We start from the raw sequence: 26,677 nt of genomic DNA, 5'->3' as shown, positions 1-26,677 counted from the left end.
GTGTGTGTGAGTGTGTGTGTACTTTAAAGGAGGGCAGGGATGAGTGTTGTGTAAACATTCAGTGTTTTGACTAAGGCTGCAGCCACACATAGACGAAACGGGTCGTATCCGCTACAGTTCTCTATCATATAGGCCAGGGGTTTTCAAAGTGTGGGAAGGTGAGATTCCCCTCAGAGAACATAAGAACAGCCACGCCCCCCCCTCCCAATTATTATTGCAATTATTATTGCTATTATTATTATTATTATTATTATTGTTGTTGTTGTTGCTATAATGCAGGGGTATTATTATCCAGTGGAATGCCGTTACCTACTGGCCTAGTTAAAGTGTTTACTTTTCTTTGGCTGGGCAGTGTAGTTTTACACACCGTCTTATTTGACTTTCTCAGGACTTAAAACTGTTTCTTGGGGACAGACCCCCACAAAGAATATATATTTACACACGTAAGGTCATCATCTTAACAGTTTGTTATGCTCATTGAGTCATCCGTGAGCAGAGCATCAAGTTGGCATGCCTATTACAGCTGAATTAGCTGTTACCGAGGCATATGGTGTCAGGTTGGGAGTTGGGAGGCAGGGAGCTAGCATGCCTGGGGCTAGCAGGCCGGGAATCACACACCGAGAGGAAGTCCAAAATCCAGCCAGGTAAGAATTTCACTAAACCTGGTTTCTCCATTACCATCTTGTTCAGCAAAACGCCTCACAAACTTATCAAGATCCAAAGTTTTAGTGCGTTTTGATTCAATGCTGAGTACAGCCAAACTTGACAGTCTCTTCTGTCATTTTAGACCGCAAATACCTCATTCCTTCCATCTACTTGGGGTCTGAATGCGTCGTCCCATTCAAATGAAATCGCCGCCAATCACATTTCCTCGCTCGCGCCAGGGCCGGGGTTACAAGGCTCGCGTCTTGTGCTGCATTCACTTGCACTCGGACATTAGGGATTTTCTCTCATAAATGTCCGATGAGTCAAAACTTTTATTTCAAAAAGAAAGCTGCCAACCCGGTAGATCCGCCCCTGCTTGACCGGTACTTGCTTTTGATCAAAGTCAATGCGGAAAACCCGCACTCACACAGGTAGGCGGAGGTGAAGGGAATGAGCACTTTTACAGCCTTTTTGGCGAGGTGGGGGAACTCGGTCTCCACAGACAGCCAAAAGTGTGCAAGTGACGTTTTCTGCCAGGCGCTGTCTCCTCTTTCACTTTAGGTAACTTCACAAAAAATCGATCCATGTTGCCGCTCGCATAAAGTTAACTAGCTAGATTTCACAGTTTCTCGTTATTTTGTTATCACGCTGCACATCCCCTGAAGCTCTCTGGCACCCCCCCACCCCCGGGGAGGCGTGCCTCACACTTTGAAAACCACTGGTCAAAGGTCAATTGGAAAAAAAATTTAAATTGAGAGGGAACAGGCAATCATGACTCACTAACCCTTGCACATCTAACAGGGAGGAAAAAAAGAGAAAGGGAAACATTTTACATTTAAAAAAAGGTTGAAATATAGCATTTCACAATTGTGCTTTAAACTTGTAGGCCTATAAATAATAATATGGGGACAAATATTCAATAACATTGAATACTGTACTAAGATTTTACTTGTGATAAATACAACAGATTATAAACTGTACTCAGTTCTGCCTTCCTGCTGCTAGATAGGCTTACGCACCTTTCCCAAGGTAGCGGGACTTGTCATTGTCCCTGAGCTCCAAAGCTTCGTAGATTCCAGTCGAGGCACCGCTTGGTACAGCTGCTCTAAACAAGCCTGTGAAATGTACATGAGGACAGAACAGTGGTGACTCAACAATCACTAATAATATTAGATTTATTTTGTCAATATATACATTTTTCAATAAGTCATAAACATAAACCTACCTTTGTCAGTGTAAAGGTCCACCTCTACCGTGGGGTTTCCACGAGAATCAAAGATCTCTCTGGCGTGGATCTTGACAATAGACATGGTGTAGGACCTTGAGAGGAGAAAGAAAAGGTGAAGTTGTTACTATCCTAGGGTCCTCTTGTTAAGAGTGTGCTGTAGCTAAAAGAATCATGCAAATATAAACTCTATACAATCAAAGAAACTATTTTTCGTTTTGCTTTTGGTACACTGCTTTCCTCCTTGGAGCTTACTCATAAAAATATCCTGACTTAGCTTCAAGCTTAGGAGTGCTAACAGGCATGCTACCATCCTAATTGGATTAGACCTTCTCATCTGATGAATCACATGGCAGTAAGGATGTAGAAATTGCTTCATCCTTCAAGGATGGGTTCAAATTGCAACAACAATTTGCTGCATTAAAATGTAGTCAATAAGGATTTAAGTTTTAAAAGTCATGATGCTACCTTGATTACAATATCAATGATGCAATAGCAAAGTCTTTCTGCTATAGGACAGGATATCTTCAATAATCCCTCCCAACTGCATGCCAGAAAAACAACCAGGCAAAGAAAGAGAAGCAGAACCAATGAGTAGGCTAACCACGGCACATATTATGTGATCAAAGTGATAATATATACAGCTATTTCCTGCGAAAAGCAATCGTTGTAAGTGCATGAATCCATGCATGTTTGGCTAAACATGCTTAATAGTTAAGGCTAATATAGGGGAAAGTTAACTGAAAGTCACTGTTTTTATAGAAATTATCACTTTATCCTTGACCTTGGAAATAGTACCTTCACACACACATCCACGCAAATGAGCTCAAGGACAACTTAATAGTGAAGACAAATCTAGCAAGTGAACAGGGAGTGAAGGTGTTGTTTATCACTGAATCTCATTAACAATGTGACAGCTTTGGTTACATTTTGAAAAAAGCAACTCAATGAGGAATTGGCTAGGATTCATTATTGCATAACATTAACACATCGCAAACTGTCTCACCTCTGTCTACCCAAATCAAATACAGTTTAGGTAAGTTTTGTCTGAATAACTTTAAGCCGAGTATGCACTTAATTCCAGGCCCAAAACACAGCGTTTCAAATTACTGATTTGGTTGTGGCAAACATAAGCTAAAGCTAGCTAACTAAACAAACGTAAAACAAAAACACGGGCATGTTGACGGACTACTCCCAAATCAGAAAGAAACAAAGGCAATATGACCGATAACAGAGACGGATTAAATGCAAATAGATGGCTTTACCTTGATGTCAAAAGCAGACACGTTGAGAAGTCGCAGCTGAGTGAAGAGAGAAGTACTTTCTTCTTCTTCTTTTATTTCGCTGCACGCTCGTCGCCTTGTGTATGCGTTGCTGCCCCCCGTGGTTTTTAATGTGAACTACACCAGAACTACCCTGGATGAAACTAGAATCAGAGAGAGCAATATTTACATGAAAAATATATATACCAAAAAACTACATACATTATAATATGACAAAATACTCAAATAAAATACAATCAAATCAAATATGTGCAGTATTGGTATGAAAAGTGGAAAGCCGTGTACTTTGTGTGCAAAATGTTGTTGACCTGAAAAAGTCCGTGCTGGACTGGCAGTGTATAAGAAGACATTGTTCACATAGTGTGCGTTAATGTAATGCATAGCATCAGATTAATTTAAATATAAACATAGAAAAGAATAGAAAAACATAAATAAGAATTATAACTGTGTGGTGGGCGTTTTCTAAAAATATATAACAACAATTATTATGAAAAGATGGAAATATACGCTTCAATAACATTATGAAAAAAGGGATTTATAATGTATTGGTTGTGCAGGAATGGGATACATAAGAATATTACAATGCACATCATTAGAAAGATACAGGGTTCAATTACTTTCTATGTGTCATTGGAACATATTCAGTAATGGATATTATAGATGTAATAAATAGATTATGGGGTTATAGATGATGTCGTAATGGACTACAATTGAGTAAAACCGATTAAACATCAAGACTTAATAGATTGCAGAATATGAAAAATGAAAATAAAAATGTGCACGTTAAGCCAGCTGCAGTGTGTTCTCAGTAGAGGGCAGTCATTCTACTTTTAGAGGAAACGAGCGGCAACCACCACAGAAGAAGAAACTCCCCCCATGGACTGAATTGAATGACTGTGCGCGGCTAATAAACTTCTTACTTTTTATTCAAACAGCTTTGTTTCACGACTACCCAAGGGTGCTGGTTTGAGTGATAATGTCAGGGATACCCGCAGACACATGGCAGCCGCCAACAGTGACTTTGGAGACGACGTAAGTTTTTCAAATCTGCTGAAAGCTAACTGTGCTAACCTAGCTTTCACTAACGCCATGTTATCGATTTGGAGATGCTAGTTTAGTGTTGGGCTTGCTTGGGTAACTTACTCAAACAGATGATATGGCTTTGTATAGTCTCAAACACACCATCAGAAAGACGCACAAATAATAATGAGCATGCCTTGCAGGATGGGGTCTATTGTGGTGGAGTTGTACTGGAGACATGCGCCAAAAACCTGCAAGAATTTTGCAGAGTTGGCCAGAAGAGGCTACTACAACAACACCAAGTTTCACCGAGTAATCAAAGATTTTATGGTGCAGGGAGGAGACCCTACAGGAACAGGTGAGTGCATCATATATTAAAGCACTTTGTATACAGATCTTTAATGGGTTTGGCTAGGTAAGGTTTCCTTACCTAGAAGAACTACGCAATTGGCTCTAGTCAAAGTGGTACATCGACAAGGGAAATACAATTTAGAAGGATTATATTACAATATTTATTAAATGGAGTCCTTTTGATTTACACAAACTTACGTATTTCTTAATAAGTAAGACATCCCAAGTAATTACTGGGCCATTAAAAAGCTGTGCTGTGCTGGGAAATGTAGTGAAAGCCCCTTGAGATGGGTCCTCGTTTTTAAGGGTGTCCTACTCGTAATACCAACATTAAAGACAAGCTCATGATCACACATTACTTTTGGCAACTCATCAATATAACTTGAAACTGTGTGAGCCTGAACTAATAACCCAAATCTTACCTCTTTGACCTTACGAGTGTATAATTAGGTTAGAACCCTGATGTACCTCACAGTTCGATGTTCATAACTGTATATTGTCATTTGGTAGTATATCTGTAGTTTACTAATCTGTGTTATTTTTAACAGGTCGAGGTGGTGCCTCCATATTTGGTAAACAGTTTGAAGATGAGCTTCACCCAGACCTGAAATTTACAGGTAATTGCAGTAAGAGAAGAAATACTAAATCAAACACAATGTTGTAAGTGAGTAAAAATAGCTTCTTAGATTATGAAAAGACTCCTGCAACAGTAGTGCGTCACTACTGAGTCCCAAATGTTTTTTTTTTGTTTTTTTTCCTAAATCAATGCTAGATTGGTTTCTTAGCTGTTTTAAAAATGCATGTGTTTAGGGAGCTGTACCTTTTTATAAACTAGCAACTCGGTATATATTTAAATGAATTTGTTAAAGTGGATGTATACCAATGTCATGGAAACGTTGGTGCTGCTTTGCTTCAAGAATTGTGTTAGATTCCTAAATATTTATGTAATACTTGTATTTAATGTGGGAATGTCAACTGCAAAAAGTCTCAACATTGTAGCTCATTTTATGTGTGTGTGTGTTAGGTGCCGGTATTCTGGCGATGGCCAATGCAGGACCGGACACCAACGGAAGCCAGTTCTTCTTATCTCTCGGACCCACTCAGTGGTTGGATGGGAAGCACACTATTTTTGGTAGAGTGTGCCAGGGGATGAGCGTGGTGAACCGAGTTGGGATGGTGGAGACAAGCGGACAAGATCGTCCTGTCGATGATATCAAAATCGTCAGATCTAATTAAACAAATAAGAATTATTTTTTTTACAGATTTTTTTATTAAATCAATGTTTGTTAAATGTTTAAAAGTCTCTATTCCTTCATTGTATATAAGAACAGTTTATCTATGACCGTAATGCACTAGCACCAATTTTTAAAGGTAGAGGAACCGAAAACATTGAAGCCAATATAAATATTGAAATAAAAGTTGAGTAGTAATTCAGGACAGAATAGGAAATCTACTACCAGCTACTTGGATTGTGTTTTTCATGAAAAAGGCCAAAATGTGTTAGGTCCAGGTTAATACATTTGATGACTTGTTTTCCTTTGTGAACTGAAGAAAGAAGTAAAAAGAAATCAGATTATGTAACATTTTCTCCTGGGAATTTTCTAATAATTTTCTTATGTACTTTTAGACCGAAAACCATTATAATAAAGAACAAAATTCACATTATAACTGATTTAAAAAGAAAGAATCCGATAATAACACATTTTTCAAGAAAAAAAACGAACCATATTGCCACAAAGTATTTTATTGTAGAAATGTAAAGTCATGTATAAAGACAAGTTATATATATTTTTTAAATTCAGTTTTCCAATAAAAATACTATACCTACAAAAAGAAGGCACAAAAGGATTTGCATTACAAAATTCAAGCAGCAAGTAGTTGAACACTTATTTTAACAGCATGAACAAGTATATTTATTTGGCTTATTATATGAAGTATAAGACAGGAAAAAGCACACATTTCTCTTAAATCAGTATAAATCTCAAAGAAAATGTAGTTAGTCAATGAGATGAGTTTGTTTTACTGTAGTCAAGGTCACATCACAGATGTAAGAGCTAAGAGACTTGTTTCTGATAAATCAACGTCAGCACTACTGATAATGTTAATGTTGTCAGGACCTTCAGAGACTTCCGCACATTTGATCACAAAGACACCAAGTGCACCCCTGAGTTGAGTCTACTTTGCCACTGATACTTATCCTAAAGTCACACAGTATCTTACATTTAACATTTTTTTTTAACTTTCCCAATTTAAATTTTTTTTAAAATACAACAATGCAACAACATTGATTATATCATTGTTTTTTTGTGTTAATCTCATAGACATTGTTATAGAGAAATATTTGAAATCTACTTTAGTAAAGGAATTACTAGAATTGAGGAAGGCCCTTTATAAGCACCATGCTTGTAATTCAGCACTCTTGTGTCTTCGTACTTTCACATTTTAGGCAGCACTTTACGTTTAACCATCCTTTTGCTCACTGTGATGGATGTTTATTAATGAATTCAAAGTTTCAGTAAATTCCTTTTGATAATGTGAATGTGAACAGTAATAAACTACAGTGATTCCCTACTTACAGAAGGCAATAATGTAAAAGTTGTGAATTGGCTAAAACATTCAGAACATTATTGTATTTTAAGATTTGAGGTATTTCAGAAGCACATATTTGAAAATAGTTTGCAACTCTATTTAGTACAGTATGTACAATCAGTATCTGAAACAATTCCAAATATTAGACATTTAGTATACTGTATTCGGATATCCGCTTTTAAAAAAAATCTGGAAACCAATACACACCGCCACCACATAGGCTACATACAAAAAATCTGCTCTACATATTTTTGAAATGCAACAAAAAAAGATTATAAAACAAAAAGAGAAATGGCATTTTATTACACTTTGATGTTTTGTCCAGTATCAGGGGCTTGCAGGGAGGCGCTGATGCTTGCATTTGTCGTTGTCCTCATTGTAAGATCATCTGCAGGTCGGGAGCATAACTTGATACGCTAGAGGAAGAAGGTATTTCTATCGTCAAAAAAGATCACTTCCAGCAAAACATGAACAGGCAACAAAAGCTGGGTTCGTATGAAGTTCAGACACTTTAAATGCTTATTAAAATTGTGGAATAGTAAATGTAAAATGACACTAAAACAACCACCGACCTGCCAGAGAGTTCCTTTTTCTTTGGCCAGTTTGCAGACCATGGTCACAGGAATCATCGAGAGAGATGACATGGCCAGGAACCAGCCGATCCAGTATGCCCACCAAGGATACACGTAGGAGTTGTTGAACTTCAGAGGGGTGTATTTCAGGAGCATAAACACAAGTGTGCCCTTTAAAGAGAAGCACATAAATAAATATATCAACAGTTAGATAAAATAAAAGGTCATTTACATAACCACATGTCATTATGGCCTCATAGAAATACCTACACTACAAATAAGAGGTGTGGCATACATCCAGCAGTACTTTAACAGGGACATAGGTTTATACCCAATCATGTCCTCAATGTTGTCACAGAAGCGGTCAGCACCTAAAAGAGAATAACACATCACACTTACTATACAGTACAGCATGTATTTTATACTAAGTTATCCTCCAAGCTTTCACATACTAACCTACTAACATATGAACTAACTAACTTACAAACTAAAGTACATTGGGCCTCTTCCCATTAAACATCAGGTCACAGACTATTTCAGACGCCTCAAAGGTATAACGCCGCCTATTTAACACGACCAGTTTTAAAGGTCACCTATCATGCAATTTTTAGGCAATAGCATAGGTCTCAGATATATACAAATATATAAAAAACATGTCTATGAAGTATGAAGTGTTTTGCTCAAAATACCAAACAGATCACCCATTCTAGCCATGCCTCATATCCCTCTATTTCACTTCCTGTTTCAAAAGTGCTGATTTTATGTATAAAGCTTTAAAAAGAAAATAATTGTTAAAAAAGAGGCGCGGAGCTTATGCGGGAGATTCTACCGGCAGATACTGCCGTGATGAAACGCCATATCATGGATTATCAAGGATTATTTCTGAAACAGTATGGAGCTCAAAGGCTTTCTCTCTCAGGTTTACCACGAGTTCCTTTTTATTTCCTGCTTCTTCACACAAATGCTCTCTCCAGTACAGGTTAAAATCGTCGGATCTAATTAAACAAATAAGAATTTTTTTTTTACTGATTTTTTTATTAAATCAATTTTTGTTCAATGTAAGGAGTGTTAGCGATGCTAATGTAAACACCGACCATATTACGTCCAAAACAGTCGGGCATTTTTTATGATCGCAACGTTTCTGATAGTGCTGTGGGTCCGCCGCCGATATGACGTCAAATCGCCGCAAATCTGGATCAGCTCCATTGTACCTCCGTTTTTAGAGATTTGGGAAAGGAGGAAAAGAGAGAGGGTTTTATTTTCTGNGGGTGTGTCAGGGAACTCACGCAGCCGTCCAGAAATAAAACCCCCATCTCTCTTTTCCTCCTTTCGCCAAATCTCTCAAAAACGGTAGGTACTCTCTTGCTCTTTTCTCCTCTCCAGTTGTTGTTGTTGAGAGAGATGTACCTTCCGTTTTTAGAGATGTTGGGAAAGGGCGAGGAAAAACGAGACGAGGGTTTTGATTTCTAGACGCTGCGTGAGTTCCCTGACACACCGGGGACACATGTTTATGTATAAAAGACATAAAAAAGTGCATTTTGCATGATAGGTCCCCTTTAAGGTTGTACAATGAGGCAGATGGCAATGTAACGTAAAAAATAACAGACAATTGTAGGCTAGCATTGACTTACCATAGATCCATCCAATAATTACAGACTGGAAGATTGCCATCAGAAGCAGAGTGGGACCACTGCATACATAGTGATCAAATATCGACAGAATGTATGCTCCGGCCTAAAATTAAAACAGTCCTCGATCATACATTGCATTTTCGCTCGACCAAAAATCGTTTTTTAAATGTGCTATATAAATAAAACCTGATACATTGGTCTCGAATAAACATGGATTTTGGAGGTAAATTGATCAGACTGAAAATAAAGTTCAAATGATGAATTCTTTCTGCTCACCTGTGACACCAAAACGAGGCCTAACATATAGGAGACAGCACAGATCAGCAGCAGAAGAAGCTCTCTGCGATATCCTTTTCGGATCTGGGATGGGTAGACGTCTGATAGAGAGGTCATGAGACTTTCAAGCCCAACAAACTGGGGAATGACGAACAGGCAAGTCAGTGTGGAAGGTTGACAAAAGAAGAAACATCAGAGGACATTTGTTGAGGGAGACGTGAGTAAGGCTGCAGTTGACCTGTCCATCTATTCCTAACAAGATGATCATGATGAAGAAACACATCGACCAGAATCGAGGAAACGGCAGAAGGGTCACAGCTTGTGGGTAGACTATGAACACGAGGCCGGGGCCTGCAGAGTGAAATCAACAGAGAGTAAACCATAGCTCCCTGCAACCGAGACTTGTACAGTTTTAAATTATTTAAAGGTCTCCTATATTATACTCTTTTTCATCAATATATCATCGGTCTAGGATATATACAAAACATGTCTCTGAAGTTTTTGGCTCGAAATACCCAACAGATCACCCATTGTTGAATCCCATAATCCCCTCTGTTTCAGCACTGTTTCAAAAGTGCTGATTCTATGTCTGTTACTTTAGATGAAAATAAGGAGCCCCTCCGCACGCCCCTGGGAGAGATATTTGGTTAAAAAACACAAAGGTGCTCTAGTAGGAGACTCAGGTGGTAAGGTGGGCGGGGGTTACCTTGGTTGGTTATTGGCTAATGGTTACACAAGCCAAAAAAATCGTTATGACATCATAAAGTGGCCAAAATCTGATCAGCTCATTTTCAGACAGGTTTTTATATAAATGGATCAAGACGAAAAGAGAGTGAATATTTTTTTCTGAAACTTTCAGAATCTCTTTACACAGAGGGGACACATGTTGATGTATAAAAGACATAAAAAAGTGGATTTTGCTTAATAGGTGACCTTTAAGGCAGGGAAAACATAAAAGATAGCATTATGAAATAAGGAACAGTCAATGAATTAGCAAGAGTATATTCACATTCATACCTGAGTCGGCAACTGAAGCAATGTCGACACCCTGTTTTTGTGACATGTAGCCCAAAACTGAGAAAATGGCAAATCCAGATATAAAGCTGGTCCCGCTGTTTAACAAGCAAAGATAGAAGGAGTCTCTGCAAAAGGAACAATGCACAATCAATGTGTCTTTATTTCTCTCTTGGTAACACATGCCTCACCTGTTAAGCCCTGAGCCTCTTTTTCAGCTCGCAGGCTCGAAAATGACATGACCAGAACAAATGACTATCTTCACTTCTAAAAGGGGTAAATTAATAATCGTTTTTCTCAAAGCAATGATACACCTGTGAGTTGGCTGTAGAAAAGTCAGAATCAATATAGATGTTTTTATTAGTAAATTCAGATTGAACATAGTAATGTGGGTTTTTATGCAAGAGTATAACTCCAGAGGAGACTGAAGACCACCGTAGATTGACCACTTTTGGACAAAATATACTTTCAATTAAGGGCAGCTCATTCTGGAATAGCCTCCCAACTGAGATACGGGATTGTCTCACAATCAACAATAGCTTCAAAGGTCAACTCAAAGAATGGATGAGAAACAAACAGACTTTTCTATCACTACTAAATGCACTTTAACACAGGGGTATCTCCTCTTGCACTTTAGGTAGCTCTTGTATCTTCTCTTGCACTTTACATGTCGTTGCTGCTATATTGTATTACCATGTCATAAATACTTGTGTATGCTGCTCTTGCTCTCTTGCACTTTTTGCACAACATGTATTTTGTTTTTACAATGTTTGTAAAATGTAAATTTCTTAAATGTTTTTTTGTGAGGGACTGCGGATGGAAATTAGCTGAAAGNTTTCTTCTTAGAGGAAGTACAGAAAGACGTAACTCGATTTGTCAATTTTGAGGTGCACATAAACGACCAGCAGCTTTTGCATGTTAAACTGATTCTATTTCTGCGCTCACTCGATGAGAGAACAGCTGGCGAAACTTACAGCCCGTCCTACTGACCGCGTTCCAAATCGTGTGTTCTAAAATGATTTTATAAATGAACTATTATTACACTTATTATAAGCCAGGACAATAAAGTGGCAACACACAGTATCCTAGAAATAAACTATCTTAAAGATACGCTTCACGTAAGAAACGTAACGGTGGGAGTAAAAATATGTTCCTAAAGATGTAGAGGCAATAAACGGTGGCTTGAGATGACGGGAAAGACGAACGTAAACATCGGGAGAAAATACCGTGTCAGGGAGAGTAATGAGAATGCAGTGTTCAGTGCCCGTGGGGGAGACTAATTTAGGAGATAGGGTTTTAGGACTCAGAGAGCTCTGCGGTTTTGCCTCGACCGAAGCATCAGTGGCTTTGATCTTGCAGCATTTAAGACCACACTTTCAAATCACACATGTTGGATTGTACAATGTTAAAAGCATTCTGGAGCTGACAAAGAGCCTGCTTCGGGGTGGACGCAGAACAATAAATAACTGTATCATCAGCATAAAAATGCAAATTTGCATTCAAAACATTGTTATTAAGACTGTTAATGTAAATAATAAATAACAATGGTCCTAAAACAGATCCCTGTGGCACACCCTTGGATACCGGAAGAGATGTTGAAGTTAAGCCTTCTGCCTGCACACACTGTGATCTGCATGAAAGATAATTCTTGAACCAACAGACAGCCTTACCTGAAAGACCGATACTAACAAGTCTTTGTAACAGTAAGGCATGATCCACTGTGTCAAAAGCCTTTGAGAAGTCAATAAAAAGTGCTGCGCAATGCTCTCTATTGTCTAAGAAGTAAATAAGATCATTTACTACTTTTAAGGCAGCTGTTGTAGTGCTGTGTTTTTTCCTAAAACCAGATTGAAACTCAGATAAAATATTATTTATTGATAAAAACTCTTCTAAACTTTAGTATTCAGTCTCAGTGTACAGAGTCTTTTTCGTCACACATGGGAACATATTGCCCCCCCCCCCTTAAACTCATATCACATGTTGTCTTTGCAGGGCGTGATCGACTACATCTTCTTCTCAAAGACCCACATGAGTGTCCTAGGCCTGATGGGGCCTCTGGACAGCCAGTGGCTCGTCGACAACAGCATCACCGGCTGCCCCCACCCCCACATCCCCTCGGACCACTTCTCCCTGCTGGCCCAGCTGGAGCTGCACCCCCCCCTGTACCACCCGCTCACCCCCCTCAACGGGCTGCACCTGCCGGTCCACAGGTAGTGCAGCCTGAGAGAGCCTCCCCTTCAGAACACTGCCCCCCTCCCCCTTCTGTACAGATTACTGCTCATGTTAAAACTCTGACACCATCCGACCCGAGACACACTTCTAAAGGAGTGAAGTATTTGCCCGTTTGTTGCTCCTCTTTGTGTTTTTGCACACTGTAAATGTTTGTTTTATCACATGTTCTCCTCTTGGAAAAGCTTCATACCAAATGTTGGTCTTGGGATGAGGTTGCTTTGGTAACCCCCAATGTCAATTGTTTTTTTTGCCTTATATAATACCTGCTTGTAGATTCTGCTCCTACAACAAGAACCCTTTAACTTAAACTACCCACTTTTTAAAGAAGTACTCAACAAATGTCAACAGATTTGACATTTGACAGAAGTTTTTAGAGTAAAAACACAACATATTACTAATGCTGCACCACACGTATGATGTGTGGAAGTCACAGTATATAGAACGAGAACCTGCGATCACTCCTTAATAAACTGACATGTTTTTAACGGAAAGAGAAACACTATAAACTGAAAGTTTCTAAATGTTTACAAGGAGGTGAAAGCTTTGTTTACAGCAGCCGTTTTTGTAAACAGAGGTCTATATATTTTTTAATGTGATCAGCAGAGAAATGCCAAAATACTTATTTCAATTAAATGTGGAGAAAATTCAAATGTACAATGTTAACAAGTACTGATTGGACATTTTTAAAGTACTATGGTGCTATGTGAATGCAACTTAGTTTCTACATTCACTTCTAGGATTTTTTTCCCTTCTATAATACTTGAACCTCCCTTTTATCATTGCTAAATATTATAGTCGCAGAGGTATTATTTGCAAACAGTGAGTTCCTTGCAGTATGATGAAGTAATACAATTTGTTCAGTCAAAGTTAGAGCTCAAATCCCAAATAATTATAAACATTGCAAACAAATTAGCCCCCTACTCTTTAACAAAAAATGTTTAAGAGATTACATATATTTAAACACAATCCTGACCAACAATATACTTCATTCAAACACTTACTGTCTTAAAAGAGTCCCATATCCCCTCACCTGACTGGCCAAAGATTCCCCCTAAAATGTGTGACTTATGTGCTTTCCACAAAGAGAAACATTTGTTTCATTGTGCAAGAGAAAAAAAAAAAAAACTTCCTGAGAAGGATCTTCCAATTATTCGTGACCGGGAACCGAATGTATTTCCCAGAAGCTCACCATGAGATTGGTTGTTGCCAGATTTCTGTTGACGTTGTGTTTCTGTCAGATTATTATAACTAATAGCCCTTTTATCTAAATTGTAACTCAGGGCTATGCTATGCATCCAACATTACCTCTCAAACTGAACACTCAGAGTCCTGTCATAAGAGCAAAACCAAACCGGAAGCTATTGGTTTGAAATAGTTTATAAAGCACAGGTAATATATGTACTTGCATACATATATGTTGTCAAAAAGAATCTCACACTGCTGCTGCATTTTCTCAAGTTTTAAAAAATCATAACTTGGGACATTTTAATTACATATCCGAGTTTTCACAAGGTGCAAAAGAAATTCAGATAAATATATTTTATTGAATGTGAGATGATGGGATAAAGATAGCAGGGGTAGGACTAGGTATCAATACTGATGCAGTAACTGATTTTCAGTACCAATACAACAATTAGTTCAATATTTGAAGTAATTCCCAAATGTTGAGTGTTGACTGGTGACATGTGGTAATTAGGGTTAGGGCAGGGCAGCAAACAAAAACAATCTTTCTTTTTCACTTTATTTAATTTCTTCCTGTACAATTGGAGTAAGACGCTTCTGCAATTTAAGCAGACAAGCACTTTGATTGAGACATGCAGCAGGTGGCAGCACAGGGACATGCAGGGCCTTGTCTTTGACGAACACCAGCAGAAAATGTTGGGACCATTCATCTCAACACAATCAGACAAACCCTAAATAAAACTCAAGGCTTTTGATTTCAATCAGCAATAATTTGACTAAAGAATTGGTAAAAGTTAACAAATCAGGTCAGACATTTGATGCCAGCTTTCATTGATTAAAATGTCTCGATATCGATAGGTACAAAAGGAAGTATTGAGGTTTGATACCCAGCCCCACCCATGCAGAAGGACTCATCTCACACCGAGATGTCCTTTAAACTGTGATGTTTTGAAATGGAATTAGTTAAATAAGTCAAAAGAATTTGCTCATTTTGGAATAAATTATGTAACCTCAGCTTTATAGCGCAGACAGATGAGTTCACCCGGCGTGGACGGGCAGTATCAGCTTTACTTCATTTGCACATGATTTGATGCTCACGCTTAAGGATACTCCTATACTTGGGAGCATTTCGAGGCCTATACTTCACTCCTAAACTCAACTGACCTTTTCTGGTTTTGTACAACAGCTGTTCATAAATGAAATTGCATTTCATAACGGGTGTCTTTCACATCTGTTAAGGTAATGTACCCTTCTCAGATTAAGGGGCACACAAATCAAAGATGTACCTGGTGTTAAACTTTGTTTTTCTTTGCTCCGTGTACTCGTGTGAATACCACCTCCATACTGTGGAGACAACACTGGTCTCTGTCAAACTTTGTTTTTAAACTACGGGCATTTTTTGTCTCAAACAAACATGCAGTCTCTCAATTGGTACTTTGTACAACTCAGTATTACCAAGTTTTTGAGAAAAAAAGATAAATGTTCTAGGTTTTAAAAGCAGTTTGTCTTGATGGTTTTTATTTCTCCACTACACATCTTAACTATCCACTCAAAGCTTTTCACGCTCTGAGATGATGCTCAATTATTCTCTCCTCTTTCACATCTGTCTTCACACACAGCCCCCTTTCCCACAATTATATCCAACTATCATTACCTAAAAGCATTTGCCCTGTATATTTTATGCCTTTAAACCGCAACTCACAAACAATGTGCATAGTTTGTACAATTTCTCCCAAAGCAGCACTGCCCACGAGACCAAAACACTCAGAGATTACCGTCCGTCCATCCATCCATCCATCCATCCATCCATCAACCAGACATCCATCCATCCATCCATCAACCAGACATCCATCCATCCATCAAATCAAAATCAAATCAAGTTTTATTTATTTTGCACATTTATAAACGATTTTTGGTCGAGCCAAAGTGCTGTACATATAATAAAGATAGCCTACAGTAGAGACACTTTACAGCTAATACAACAGCACAGATTGTTCAGGATATCAGTATGAGAAAAAACGACACCCTCTGTCCTTAGACCCTCTGTCCTCAGACCCTCTGTCCTCAGACCCTCTGTCCTCAGACCCTCTGTCCTTAGACCCTCTGTCCTCAGACCCTCTGTCCTCAGACCCTCTGTCCTCAGACCTCTGTCCTCAGACCCTCTGTCCTTANNNNTTACATGTAACGTTAAGGTTCGCCTTTCTGATGCTACACACAGAAATTCTGCTAGCCTTAGCCACCACTAGCATACTAGCTAACGCCAAATAGCAAACTTGTTAAGAACGTTTCATAGAACTACAATGATATGAAATGCCACAACATCACTTGGTTTCAGTTCAAAATGTCAAAGGCTTGCCAGTAGCTGGCTAGTTATCAACGTTATTCAGTTAGCTAGCGCCAGCTAGCTAGTTACCGAACTGGCTTCAAAAGCTATCTTGTGGCTAACCGTGACATGAGGTAAAACGTAGCTAGGGGTTAGCCACATAATAACTATCTAGCCTCATCACTCGGTAGTTAATTCTGAAATCGATAACAACACAGCATATTCATCCAGAAACTACCAGTTACTAGTACCATATCTCTAATAATAATAATAATAGTTTATTTTGTACAGCGCCTTCCATCTATGAGGAATTATAAACGTTTCGAAATCATATTACACTTTGACGTTACCCACCTGTGAACAGACTCCATCTGACAGCTTGTGTCTGCGCTGACTCCACGTCAAGGCAAAGAGATTCTGCGATATGGATGCAACCATTCGTGATGGGGGGAGGGGGGGTGTGCACCAACAAGTTTCTTTTTCAAATTTGACATTCTGCAGTTTGACACCGATTTTGGATTGTTTTGAATTTGTTTTGATCTTAAAACGATATTAATAATAATTACCCAATAAATCATCAGTTGGTATTTTTTGACTGGGGTGGCAGGTGGGGTGGCAGACCCCTTTTCAGGGGTGGCGGCTGCCACCCCATGCCACCCTGGTAGTTTCGCCACTGTGCTGGAGGCGATATTGTTATAATACGTTCACGTTCATACTCACTCATCATTTGGGAAAAAACTACAGAAATTCCTGCATCGCTTAGTCTCTCCAGGCAATGGTTTACAGGGGTAGCGAGGACTTTGAATTTAAGACAACTTTTCTCACTGGGCACCTGTCCACACAACCTAGATAGATAGCATTTAGATAGAATTGGAGGATGAAACGCTCTTTAATGGTAACACATACATACAGCACACACAGTGAAATTTGATCTCTGCATTTAACCCATTTTAGTATTTGGAGTAGTGGGCAACCTGGACCTGAACACAAGCTGCTGTAGAGCCTTCCCTCTCTGCAAAACAGCCTCATTCTGCATTAGAAAAGTATGCAGTTAAAACAGAGACTTAATAAAACAATTGTCAAGGGTTAGGAAGAAAAATCATTTTAAGTGTATAGAAAATAGATACTGTTAAAATAACTTGAAAAAAACGTAAGAGAATATGAAAGGCTCCTATAATAGTCAGGAAAAGTGCTCTGCAATAATCAGAAAAAAAACAAAAATTCACAACATCACCACAAACTACCTTCGGTTATTGTATTTATTACTTAAAAATACAGTTTACAAATTATTCTGTACTATTTCTGTTATGCATTGAATATCAAATAAAAAAATGCACCTAATGAGGGGGGTCGTACGTTTACCCAATGGGTTCCCTTAAGGAAAGGGTCAGGAAACCACTGGTCTAGGTCTAGGTCTGGGTATTCAAAGATTTGGCTGAGAAAACTGAAAGCTGAAAAGCCCACAGTGACGACCGGCAAACTACAGAGGCTGCTGGAGGTTTCACTGCGCTGAAAGGAAAGACCAAAGGCCTGAAATGACCCCTGCTGTGTTCTTAAAATACTGAGCTGCACTGAAATAATCATGGGGTAGGTTGAAAGGCAGAACGTCTTTTTGCTGAAGGCAACCGATTTACAATGGGCAACTTACAGAGAGGAAAAATACATTAATGACACATTACAGACACATGCATTTCCTAACATTCGGTCTATATGCTGTATAATGTATTATCTCTTCGATTTACACACGGCATCTATTGCACGTCTGTCCGTCCTGGGAGAGGGATCCCTCCTCTGTTGCTCTCCCTGTGGTTTCTCCCATTTGTTCACCTTTAAAACTGTGGGTTTTCTCTGGAAGTTTTTCCTTGTACGATGTGAAGCTCTAAGGATAGAGGGTGTCGTTTTTCTCGTACTGATATTCTGAACAATCTGTGCTGTTGTATTTGCTGTAAAGTGTCTCTACTGTAGGCTATTTTTAATATATGTACAGCACTTTGGCTCGACCAAAAATCGTTTATAAATGTGCTATATAAATAAAACTTGATTTGATTTGATAAATGCAAGTTATTCACACTAAAAACAGCAAAGTCCATCCATCCATCTTCTCCCGCTTATCCGTGGTCGGGTCGCGGAGGTAGCAGTTCCAGCAGAGAGCCCCAAACGTTCCTTTCCCTGGCCACATCAACCAGCTCTGACTGGTGGATCCCAAGGCGCTCCCAGGCCAGCGAAAAGATATAAGGCTTGTTTGAGACGGGTTGCGGCTCGCCTCGAAAGTAGACGAGAATAGCCGATCGCAGCCGGGGGAGGTCTCAAAAAGCTCGCCTGAAGTCGGACAGCTCCGAGTCGGCTTCTTCTTCTTCTTCTTCTGCTGCTTCGCCTTCTTCTTCTTCTTCTCTCGGTTTTTTTGCGGATTGCAAACAACTTTAAGGTGCATACCGCCACCTCCGGAGTCGGCTTGTACTCGGTTTGTCATTTATAAAGAATGCACACATGTGTTTAATTGTTAATGTCAGATATACTAAGTAAATACATTTGAACATCCTACCTAAACTGCTTATCCGCAACACTGATCCTCGCATGGCAAAAATCATCGTCAAATAGGAATTCGTATAAGTATGTGTGACAAGGTATGTGACGAGTCCGGACTGACAACTATAGATCACATAAGTATGGAGGAGTGACAAATAAGGGTAGTAAGGTGAAGTAAGATAGAATAATAAGACACTAACACATGTAATGAAAAGTGAATGACAAGAACAACGTGAGCGACCAATCTTGATTTGACGTTAAAGCAAACAGAGTCATGGACATTAGACACGTTATTGTTATATCAACTTAGTATTAGAANTGTTGGCCCGGAAAGAACCTCGATTTTATGGGGCCAGAAAAACTGTGAAACCGTTTTTGGTTGCGTTTCCACTTGGCGTAGTTCCGGCTAGCGGGTACTATTTCACAGTTTTTCTGGCCCCATAAAATCGAGGTTCTTTCCGGGCCAACAACCGGGCTGAGTGAGTCGCGAGTATGCTAAACTAGAGAGAGAATCGCTGGCAAGGGGGCTACAACTACAACAAAATGAACATATTTGACCGTGATTTAATTGTAATACACGTTTCACAAAATGATGCCGAAGTAACAACATACTGATACCGGTTAGTAAAAACCATGAATTAAGGCTTTGACAAGTCTGCAGACAGACGGCAGGCGAAAAACCTTTTAAAATGCGTGTTTTCTAAATGGAGATCGGCTAAGCTAATGCAGTATATGCGCCGACCGTCCATACTCACAACAACGGCCTATAGGCCTACAGACATAAATAAACCAGCGACTGTATTCGCCATGATGACACAGACAGTCTGTGGCTTGAACTTGTTTAACTTTTGTCTAGTTTCTGAACAGATATGAGGAGCTGTGAGCTTGAGAGCTAACAGCTAACGGCTGATGTTGTTTTTCTGTGGTTCTCATTGAAGATGAGGTCACGGCTCCGCCTACACTGTGTTACTATGGTTACTGCCCCAGCTACTAAACTGTAATGGAAACGCAGCATAAAGTGAGCCAGTCCTAACAAGGCCTAACGAGGCCTAGCCATACCAAGCGAGGCCCTGTAGTGGAAATGCACCATAAGTGTCAACGGGTGCTTTGTCTGGCTCCTGAGAACACAAACGACATTTAACCTGTCCAGCCCCAGCTTTTTTTTTCTCACGAAACTGTATCTCAGGGCTTCTTAACATTTAATAAACTATGAATGTGTCATAATCATTTCACGGGAAGAAACTCAGCTAACTGATGATACGAACAATTTTTACCGAAACAAAACATAGGTCTCACAAGAAGCGTCTAAATGAGCCTTGAGCAAAAAACTTCTACCGCACTTAGCACAGAACTCTAGGTAAATACTTTATTACTTATCGGATCTGCACAAACAAGCTTTGCTAGCAAGCTGAGATTCCACAGATTCCAGAAAATCACAACACGGAGCATTAGGTAGCCAACACGGCAATATGTCTTACCTTTTGCTGTTATTCTGATCAAAAGTTGTGTTCAATAGCATTAAAACGAGAAAAACGTGGCTGAAGGTTAATCCATAGGTAATCCAATTTGTCTGTGTCACTTTGAAAAAATTACTGATAATCCATAATTCCATTTTTATGTCAAAAACTGAGTTTTCATATTAGCTAATGAGCTACCAGAGTGTATGGCACTTTCCTGTTTTGGGTATTCTTGATACGCATCACTCTCACTCCTTATTTGTGTGTGTGTGTATATGGAACTTCTCCTCGATTCTATTGGTTCTAACGGTTAAAAAGAGATGTCAATCATCTAAATCGACCAAGGGGGGCCAGAGATAGGACAAATACACCCATTTCTAAATGACCAAAGAAGTGTTTTTTTTGTTGCTAAACCTCTCTATAAAGGTCAAATCTCACTTGTTTTGCATCAATCTTGATACAGGGTGCTTATTATATTTTATAGTTTGGATTCCTAAAGCTTTTAGTCTCCGATCCCATCATTCAAGTGTGGTTTTCACTATAATTTACATGTTTTTACTATGTTCAATCTGAATTTACTTTAAAATAAAAAAATCTATATTGATTCTGACTCTTCTACATCCAACTCACAGGTTTATCATTACTTTGAGAAAAAAGATGATTAATTTACCCCTTTTAGAAGTGAAGTTATGGTCATTTGTTCTCGGAATGTCATTTTCGAGCCTGAGACCTGGAAAACAGGCTCGGGGCTTAACAGGTTAAACCATTGACTAAAAAAAAGATTGAAATTGTGTGTTTACTCAAGTCAAAATTATTGATAATATAATTGGTATTTATATCCAAAAGTAATAGAGGGTTACATAACTTTTATATTTCTTCACAGGTAACTAGTAATTGTAACAGAATACATTTTTGAAGTGGCCCTCCCAACCCTGGTCTTACCTTTCCCGTGGATCTCACTCCCTTCCAGACGCAGAAGTAGCAGAGGGCCCATGCCAGAAGAAGGTACAAAGCAAGGTCCCCCTGTATGTTTCCCAATACCTCTATGCCAGTGGAGATATTCAGCACTCGTCGTCTGTAGAGACCAGTGTATTGTTAAATAATTATAGGTAGCATTTCCATTACACTCTTATTCAGTTCTCATTATTTGTTCCTATAGCAATCCAAACCAACTGACCTAAAAGTTTAGGGGATATCAAATGGCAAACAGCTCCACTGTTCACACTCAGCTTTACAGTATGCTGATTAAAATAAGTTTTGATATATATATTTGGAAATCACAAATGGATGCAGTCACTCCATATTAGTCACATCGTTGATTGACAAGTTAAAAAGTCTATTATGAAAGGTTTCATGTTAGAGAGCTTAGCAAGCTACTCAAAAATACATTCTTGAATGTGCAATGAAAGGGTCTTCACATCTTCAGCACACAGGAATTAGGAATTATTCTGGCTCATTAGACCTCTTTTGTAGGTGAATTTAGTGGAAGCTTTGTTGGGAGTGAGGTGTTAACCGTCCCACCCGAACACATTGCAACTAAAAACATCAAAAGAGGTATTGAGATTTCAAACAGTCTGTACATATCTACAGTGTCCTAACAAAAGGTTTAATCAGCCAAAATAAATGAAAGATTGAGTGTGTAAGAACTTTAATTTAAATGAGTCAGGGAGTTCAACTGTTCAGTGCCGATCTCCATATATATATATATATACTGTATATGTATAGATTACATTATGTAGAGCTTTACCAGCAAGGAATAATACCATAATATAAGGCCAATAAAGTACATAATAGAGGTGGAAGGTGTCTTGCCCATATGGTACAAGTTTGAGTGTGTTTAATCACTCAAAGTTTGCTATAGTGTCATTTTGGAAAAGCTCTGCTTTGGTCCACACAAAAATGAAAATACCACATCTGTAGATCAGTTATATTTTCTTGTTATCCTTAAATATTTTTGGATTCTTTTTTATTAAGTTCTATGTTATTGTAATAAAAACTTACTGCCAAAACTCTAGTATAGACGACGATGCATTCACAGGCGAGGTCCAGTTAGCAGTGGCGTTAAAGTTGTTCAATACCACACAAGAATCTAAAATATATCAAAGTATTGTTAAACAGAGACTGAAAATGCTTGCTCAATAACATCAGTACTACATGATAAATGAATTGTTGCATACTAAAACAGTAACCAGTTTAGAAAACTAAATATGATCGTAGCAAGTGCTTTCTATTTACCTGTATTCCATGTGTTATTGCATGTGGCCCATGGCAGCTCAGCAGAGAATGAGGCAAAAAAGTAGAGAAAAGCCCAGGCTAAAATCACAACGTAGCTGATACAGCCATAGAAAATGATAATTTGGCTGGCGTATCCTATGCCTGGAAACAACATAAAATGTGAACAACAATGCTTTGCAGTAGTTTTTCGGTCTTGACTGCTTTACTCCTGTAAGGTATTCCTCACCTTCCAACAAGGGACAGACCATTCTCCAGCACATGATTCCTCCCTGACTGGTGTACTGGCCCAGGGATACCTCCAGTATGAACAGAGGAACGCCACAGGTCACAAGGAACAGGATGTAAGGAATGAAGAAGGCACCTGCATGTATAAATAAAGCACTGTTAACATGGTATAGCACACATACAAAAAACATAAAGATCACATACTCTTTCACATTTCTGTTACTCCTTAGATATTTGACTTCCTCTCTTAATTGATGCAAGCAACTGTTCTTTTTCTCTTTTAAATGCTCAATGGGAAATGTTATGCCACCAGGGGTCTCTAAATCAAAACAATAACAGGATGATTGGTGGAGTTATGAAGTAGTGTGAGAACATGGGGGTTGTTGTAGTAGTTAGGATCAGTTTATTGTTAAGTATGTTTTACAAGAGCCAAAAGCAGATGTCTTCTCCACAAGAAAGTTTAAAGGTCACCTATTATGCAAAATCTACTTTTTCATGTCTTTTATACATCAACATGTGTCCCCTCGGTGTAAAGATATTCTGAAAGTTTCAGGAAAAATGATTCTCTCTCTTTTGTCCTGATCCATTTATATAAAAACTGAAAAATTAGCTTATCAGATTTTGACCACTTTGTTATGTCATAATGTTTTTTTTGGGTTGTGTAACCATTAGCCAATAACCAACCACGGTAACACGACTTGACACTTTTAGAGAGGCTTGAAAGATGTTAACAAACCAGTGAAAGAGTTGATGGAAGACAAATTATGAAAATATAATAAATAACATTAGCTGGTAATATCTGCATTTAACCTAACCACACTGCAGAGTAGAAAACCACACACGAAAATAAGCTTTAGTTATCTTTAAGACAACTTCATTAAAAAACTAAAACAAAAATAATATATTGCTAAGTCAGTGCTTAACTGTCCTCCCCATCTCTATGCTTTTAGTGTTATTTAAGTGTTAATATAAATATCATTTAACAAAATGTATTTGTTGTACTGTAACATTCAACTTGAAGGTTAATAAAGTTTATCATTGTCCCGTATGTTGCCAGAGAAGTTATGACTAACTTCTGTTGAACGAAACAACAGTTTTCCTTAAATTAGATAATAATATAATCTTAATACTGAATATCGCCTTTTACAGTATTGCCATATTTGATGATAATCCCTGTATCACTTTATGATACGTATACAGGTACACAAGTTTTGAGTTTGATCGAGTCAATTACTATTTAAAGTTGGCCAGAGTGGTCTTAAAGCCATGAAACTTCTTGGTACGGTGTCTCCGTATCCATAATCCTTAATCATCAGATGTGAATCAGAGGGAGACACAGACAGAGAGTAGCAAAAATCTACTTTAGCTACTTAGCCTTCAGGGTAGGCGTCTGATAAAGGGGTAAAAACTGAGTTTGATTATAATAATATATTAAAATCATAGAGTGAGTTTCTAGATACTGAAATACACAGGGTAAGTAATCATAAAAACATAAAAACAACACACTTCAAATACTGCATACTGCAAACTAAAGTATTAAAATAAATCCATGCAAACACTGTATTTTCAATTGTGCAATTATTAAACCAATACTCTAATGTAAGGCTCTTCACTGCAAATGAAAACATTGCCAAAATAATTAACATTTATATTTATATTCATGATGCCCCAACAAATATTAATAATGCTATCAGTCAAAATCATCCTCTGCTTTTTTTATCATGTGTTTTTTTTCTCAAAACACAATGTAGTGTACTTTGCATAACTGTGGTTACACTTTTAGTTACACAATAATACATCTATTTATAAATATAAATGTCAATATATTTATTTAATTTTTTATATCACAGTTGATGTCAATACTTTTAAAAGGCAAGAACCCATGTGTAAAATGTACCATCATATTTGTATTCACTATAGTATTTATTAAAAAATAAAAAGACTTTGAAAATGTTGAATGCCAGTTCTGACACTATACTGCACTTTTTAAACCTGAGCTTGGGGTACCATTAGTAAACTGAGAGAAAGTAGTAAACAGGAATACTCACCACCACCATTTTTGTAGCACAGATATGGAAATCTCCACACATTTCCCAGTCCAATAATAGCACCAGCCACCGACAGAATGAACTCCTTTTTGCTGTCCCATTTGCCACGCTCTGTGACTTTTTGTGAAGAAGCCTTAGGAGGGAGATGGCACAGAGAGTCTGCCATGCCGCTGAGCGAGAAATGGTCTTATGAGAGAGTGGCAAAGGTCCTTGGGATTTTGGAAAGGCTGCTTTGGGATTGTCTGATGCCGATGACTATGGGGCTGGATATTTAACAGAATGCAAGATGTTGTAGCCACAAGGGGGACCTCTAGATATGACAAAGTTTGCCTGTTGCAAAAGCACCATGCTCCTCGTGGAAAAAGAGGAGAGTGATATATTGGGTGTGACTAATCCTATTTGGACATGGTATTGAAGGATTTGAAAGCGAGACTGAACACCAGAAGATGCATTTTCTTTACCTGAAGCAAAACCAATTTCAAGACTCTCAAAAAATACAGATTACCCTATTAACCTGTCCTATGAGTAATAGTGTGGTTGGGAAAATATGTCATACCAGGAATTCTACAAAAGCACTTTTTTTTGTGAGCATGTGTTTATTGCTTTCTACCTGATTCTACTCTTTCTACCTGAGCTAAAGTGCACTTGCCAAGTTGTCTTTTAGTACTATAATTGTATAGTGATGTCATGTTTGTATTAAATAACAACATGCAATTTCTGATGTGAGAATCAGTCATGGCACACCATGCATAAACGTTTATCACTTTATACAGTATGTGATACATCATTCAGAATCATGTATAATCACGCCACCAGGTCCTAGACCAAACAATGTTGACTAAATCTTGGTCCACACTGTTCAATAACAATCATTGTTTCATTTATTGAAACAAAAGCAATTGAAGTTACCCTTGTGAAATGATAAGAACAGAGCTGCTATGATACGTGTTCAAATCGATTAGTCATATAGTCGATTAATTGTAATTGTTGATGTAATCTTTCATCCAAAAATGCCATTACATGGGTTTTTTTAACCTCTCCATGTGGAGATGTTCTGCTTTAAGTTGTTTCAAATCATTAAATTGAATATATGTATTTTAGACCGACAGGTCAAAACATTTAAATAAATCACCTTGGACTCTAAGAAAACTTTTTTTTCCTATTTTGTACACATACACATAAACCCCGAATCCTGTGTTCCTGCTTAAAAGACTTAAAATATTTCATTCATTAACCCAAAATAGGTCCATTATTCTTATCAAAATGCCTTAAAATCAGTATTTCAAAAATTCTTGTACTTATTGTTCTTGTATTATACTTTACACATGGGGAAATGACCACCTTAGGATAGTCCATAGATGTTAGGAAAAGCCGTTTTGTAAAAGTTAGTCTTAAGATTTAAAGCAGTAACAGTCTACTCTGATCCTTAGTGGAAGTGTGCACAGAGCAAATGAGCGAGTTCTGCAAAGGCTCTATATATCACCATTTGTTTTTTATCTTTTCCATGGGACTTATCAACAAGGTCCTCATCTTGACTTAACCTCCAGACACCAAGGGTCTCTCAAAGAAAGCATGCCAAGTGTGAAGGTCTCTTGAGGACCTTTAAAATGCCAAACAGTAACAAAGCACAAACCTCACATTCCTTCTTTGGGTACAGTTGCTTTTATTGCACTAGAAGTTCAAGGGGGCTAAGTGGCCTGTCACTCATCCTCATTGCTATGCCCAAGGCAAAACAAGTTTTCTGAAATATAAATTTACTCAACAGTAATTAACAGCAGTGGCGGCTGGTGGAAAATATTTTTGGTGGGGCTATGGAAATGGTGACAAAACCATGTGTGTGTGT

The 26,677-nt window shown here is 38.3% G+C and overlaps 3 protein-coding genes across 3 annotated transcripts; 1 reads left to right on the top strand and 2 right to left on the bottom strand.

Annotated features, from left to right (window-relative positions):
* Window positions 1–1,359: 1,359 nt before the first annotated feature.
* Window positions 1,360–3,222, bottom strand: LOC104941796 (alpha-enolase-like). Its single transcript, XM_010766937.1, has 4 exons — window positions 3,136–3,222; window positions 1,871–1,965; window positions 1,665–1,760; window positions 1,360–1,439 (listed from the first exon to the last, which is right to left on the bottom strand). The coding sequence occupies exons 2-4, from the start codon at window positions 1,953–1,955 to the stop codon at window positions 1,375–1,377; spliced, it is 246 nt and encodes an 81-aa protein (XP_010765239.1). The 5' UTR covers window positions 1,956–1,965; window positions 3,136–3,222; the 3' UTR covers window positions 1,360–1,374.
* A 714-nt stretch (window positions 3,223–3,936) lies between these two features.
* On the top strand, window positions 3,937–5,819 carry ppil1 (peptidylprolyl isomerase (cyclophilin)-like 1). Its single transcript, XM_010766928.1, has 4 exons — window positions 3,937–4,185; window positions 4,377–4,531; window positions 5,073–5,141; window positions 5,549–5,819. Exons 1-4 carry the CDS (start codon window positions 4,130–4,132, stop codon window positions 5,758–5,760), a joined length of 492 nt encoding a protein of 163 aa, XP_010765230.1. The 5' UTR covers window positions 3,937–4,129; the 3' UTR covers window positions 5,761–5,819.
* Window positions 5,820–6,272: 453 nt separating this feature from the next.
* Window positions 6,273–25,259, bottom strand: LOC104941880 (sodium- and chloride-dependent GABA transporter 2-like). Its single transcript, XM_010767047.1, has 12 exons — window positions 24,835–25,259; window positions 22,788–22,922; window positions 22,562–22,702; window positions 22,328–22,415; window positions 21,269–21,401; window positions 10,610–10,775; window positions 9,831–9,943; window positions 9,593–9,730; window positions 9,317–9,419; window positions 7,956–8,056; window positions 7,686–7,856; window positions 6,273–7,529 (listed from the first exon to the last, which is right to left on the bottom strand). The coding sequence occupies exons 1-12, from the start codon at window positions 24,998–25,000 to the stop codon at window positions 7,416–7,418; spliced, it is 1,569 nt and encodes a 522-aa protein (XP_010765349.1). The 5' UTR covers window positions 25,001–25,259; the 3' UTR covers window positions 6,273–7,415.
* Window positions 25,260–26,677: the final 1,418 nt, after the last annotated feature.

The sequence above is a fragment of the Notothenia coriiceps genome, unplaced genomic scaffold (assembly GCF_000735185.1).
Source record: "Notothenia coriiceps isolate Sejong01 unplaced genomic scaffold, NC01 NC01_scaffold00000323, whole genome shotgun sequence".
Lineage (NCBI taxonomy): Eukaryota > Metazoa > Chordata > Actinopteri > Perciformes > Nototheniidae > Notothenia > Notothenia coriiceps.
The sequence above is the reverse complement of the archived record's forward strand: the minus strand, read 5'-3'. Positions and strand labels throughout refer to the sequence as shown.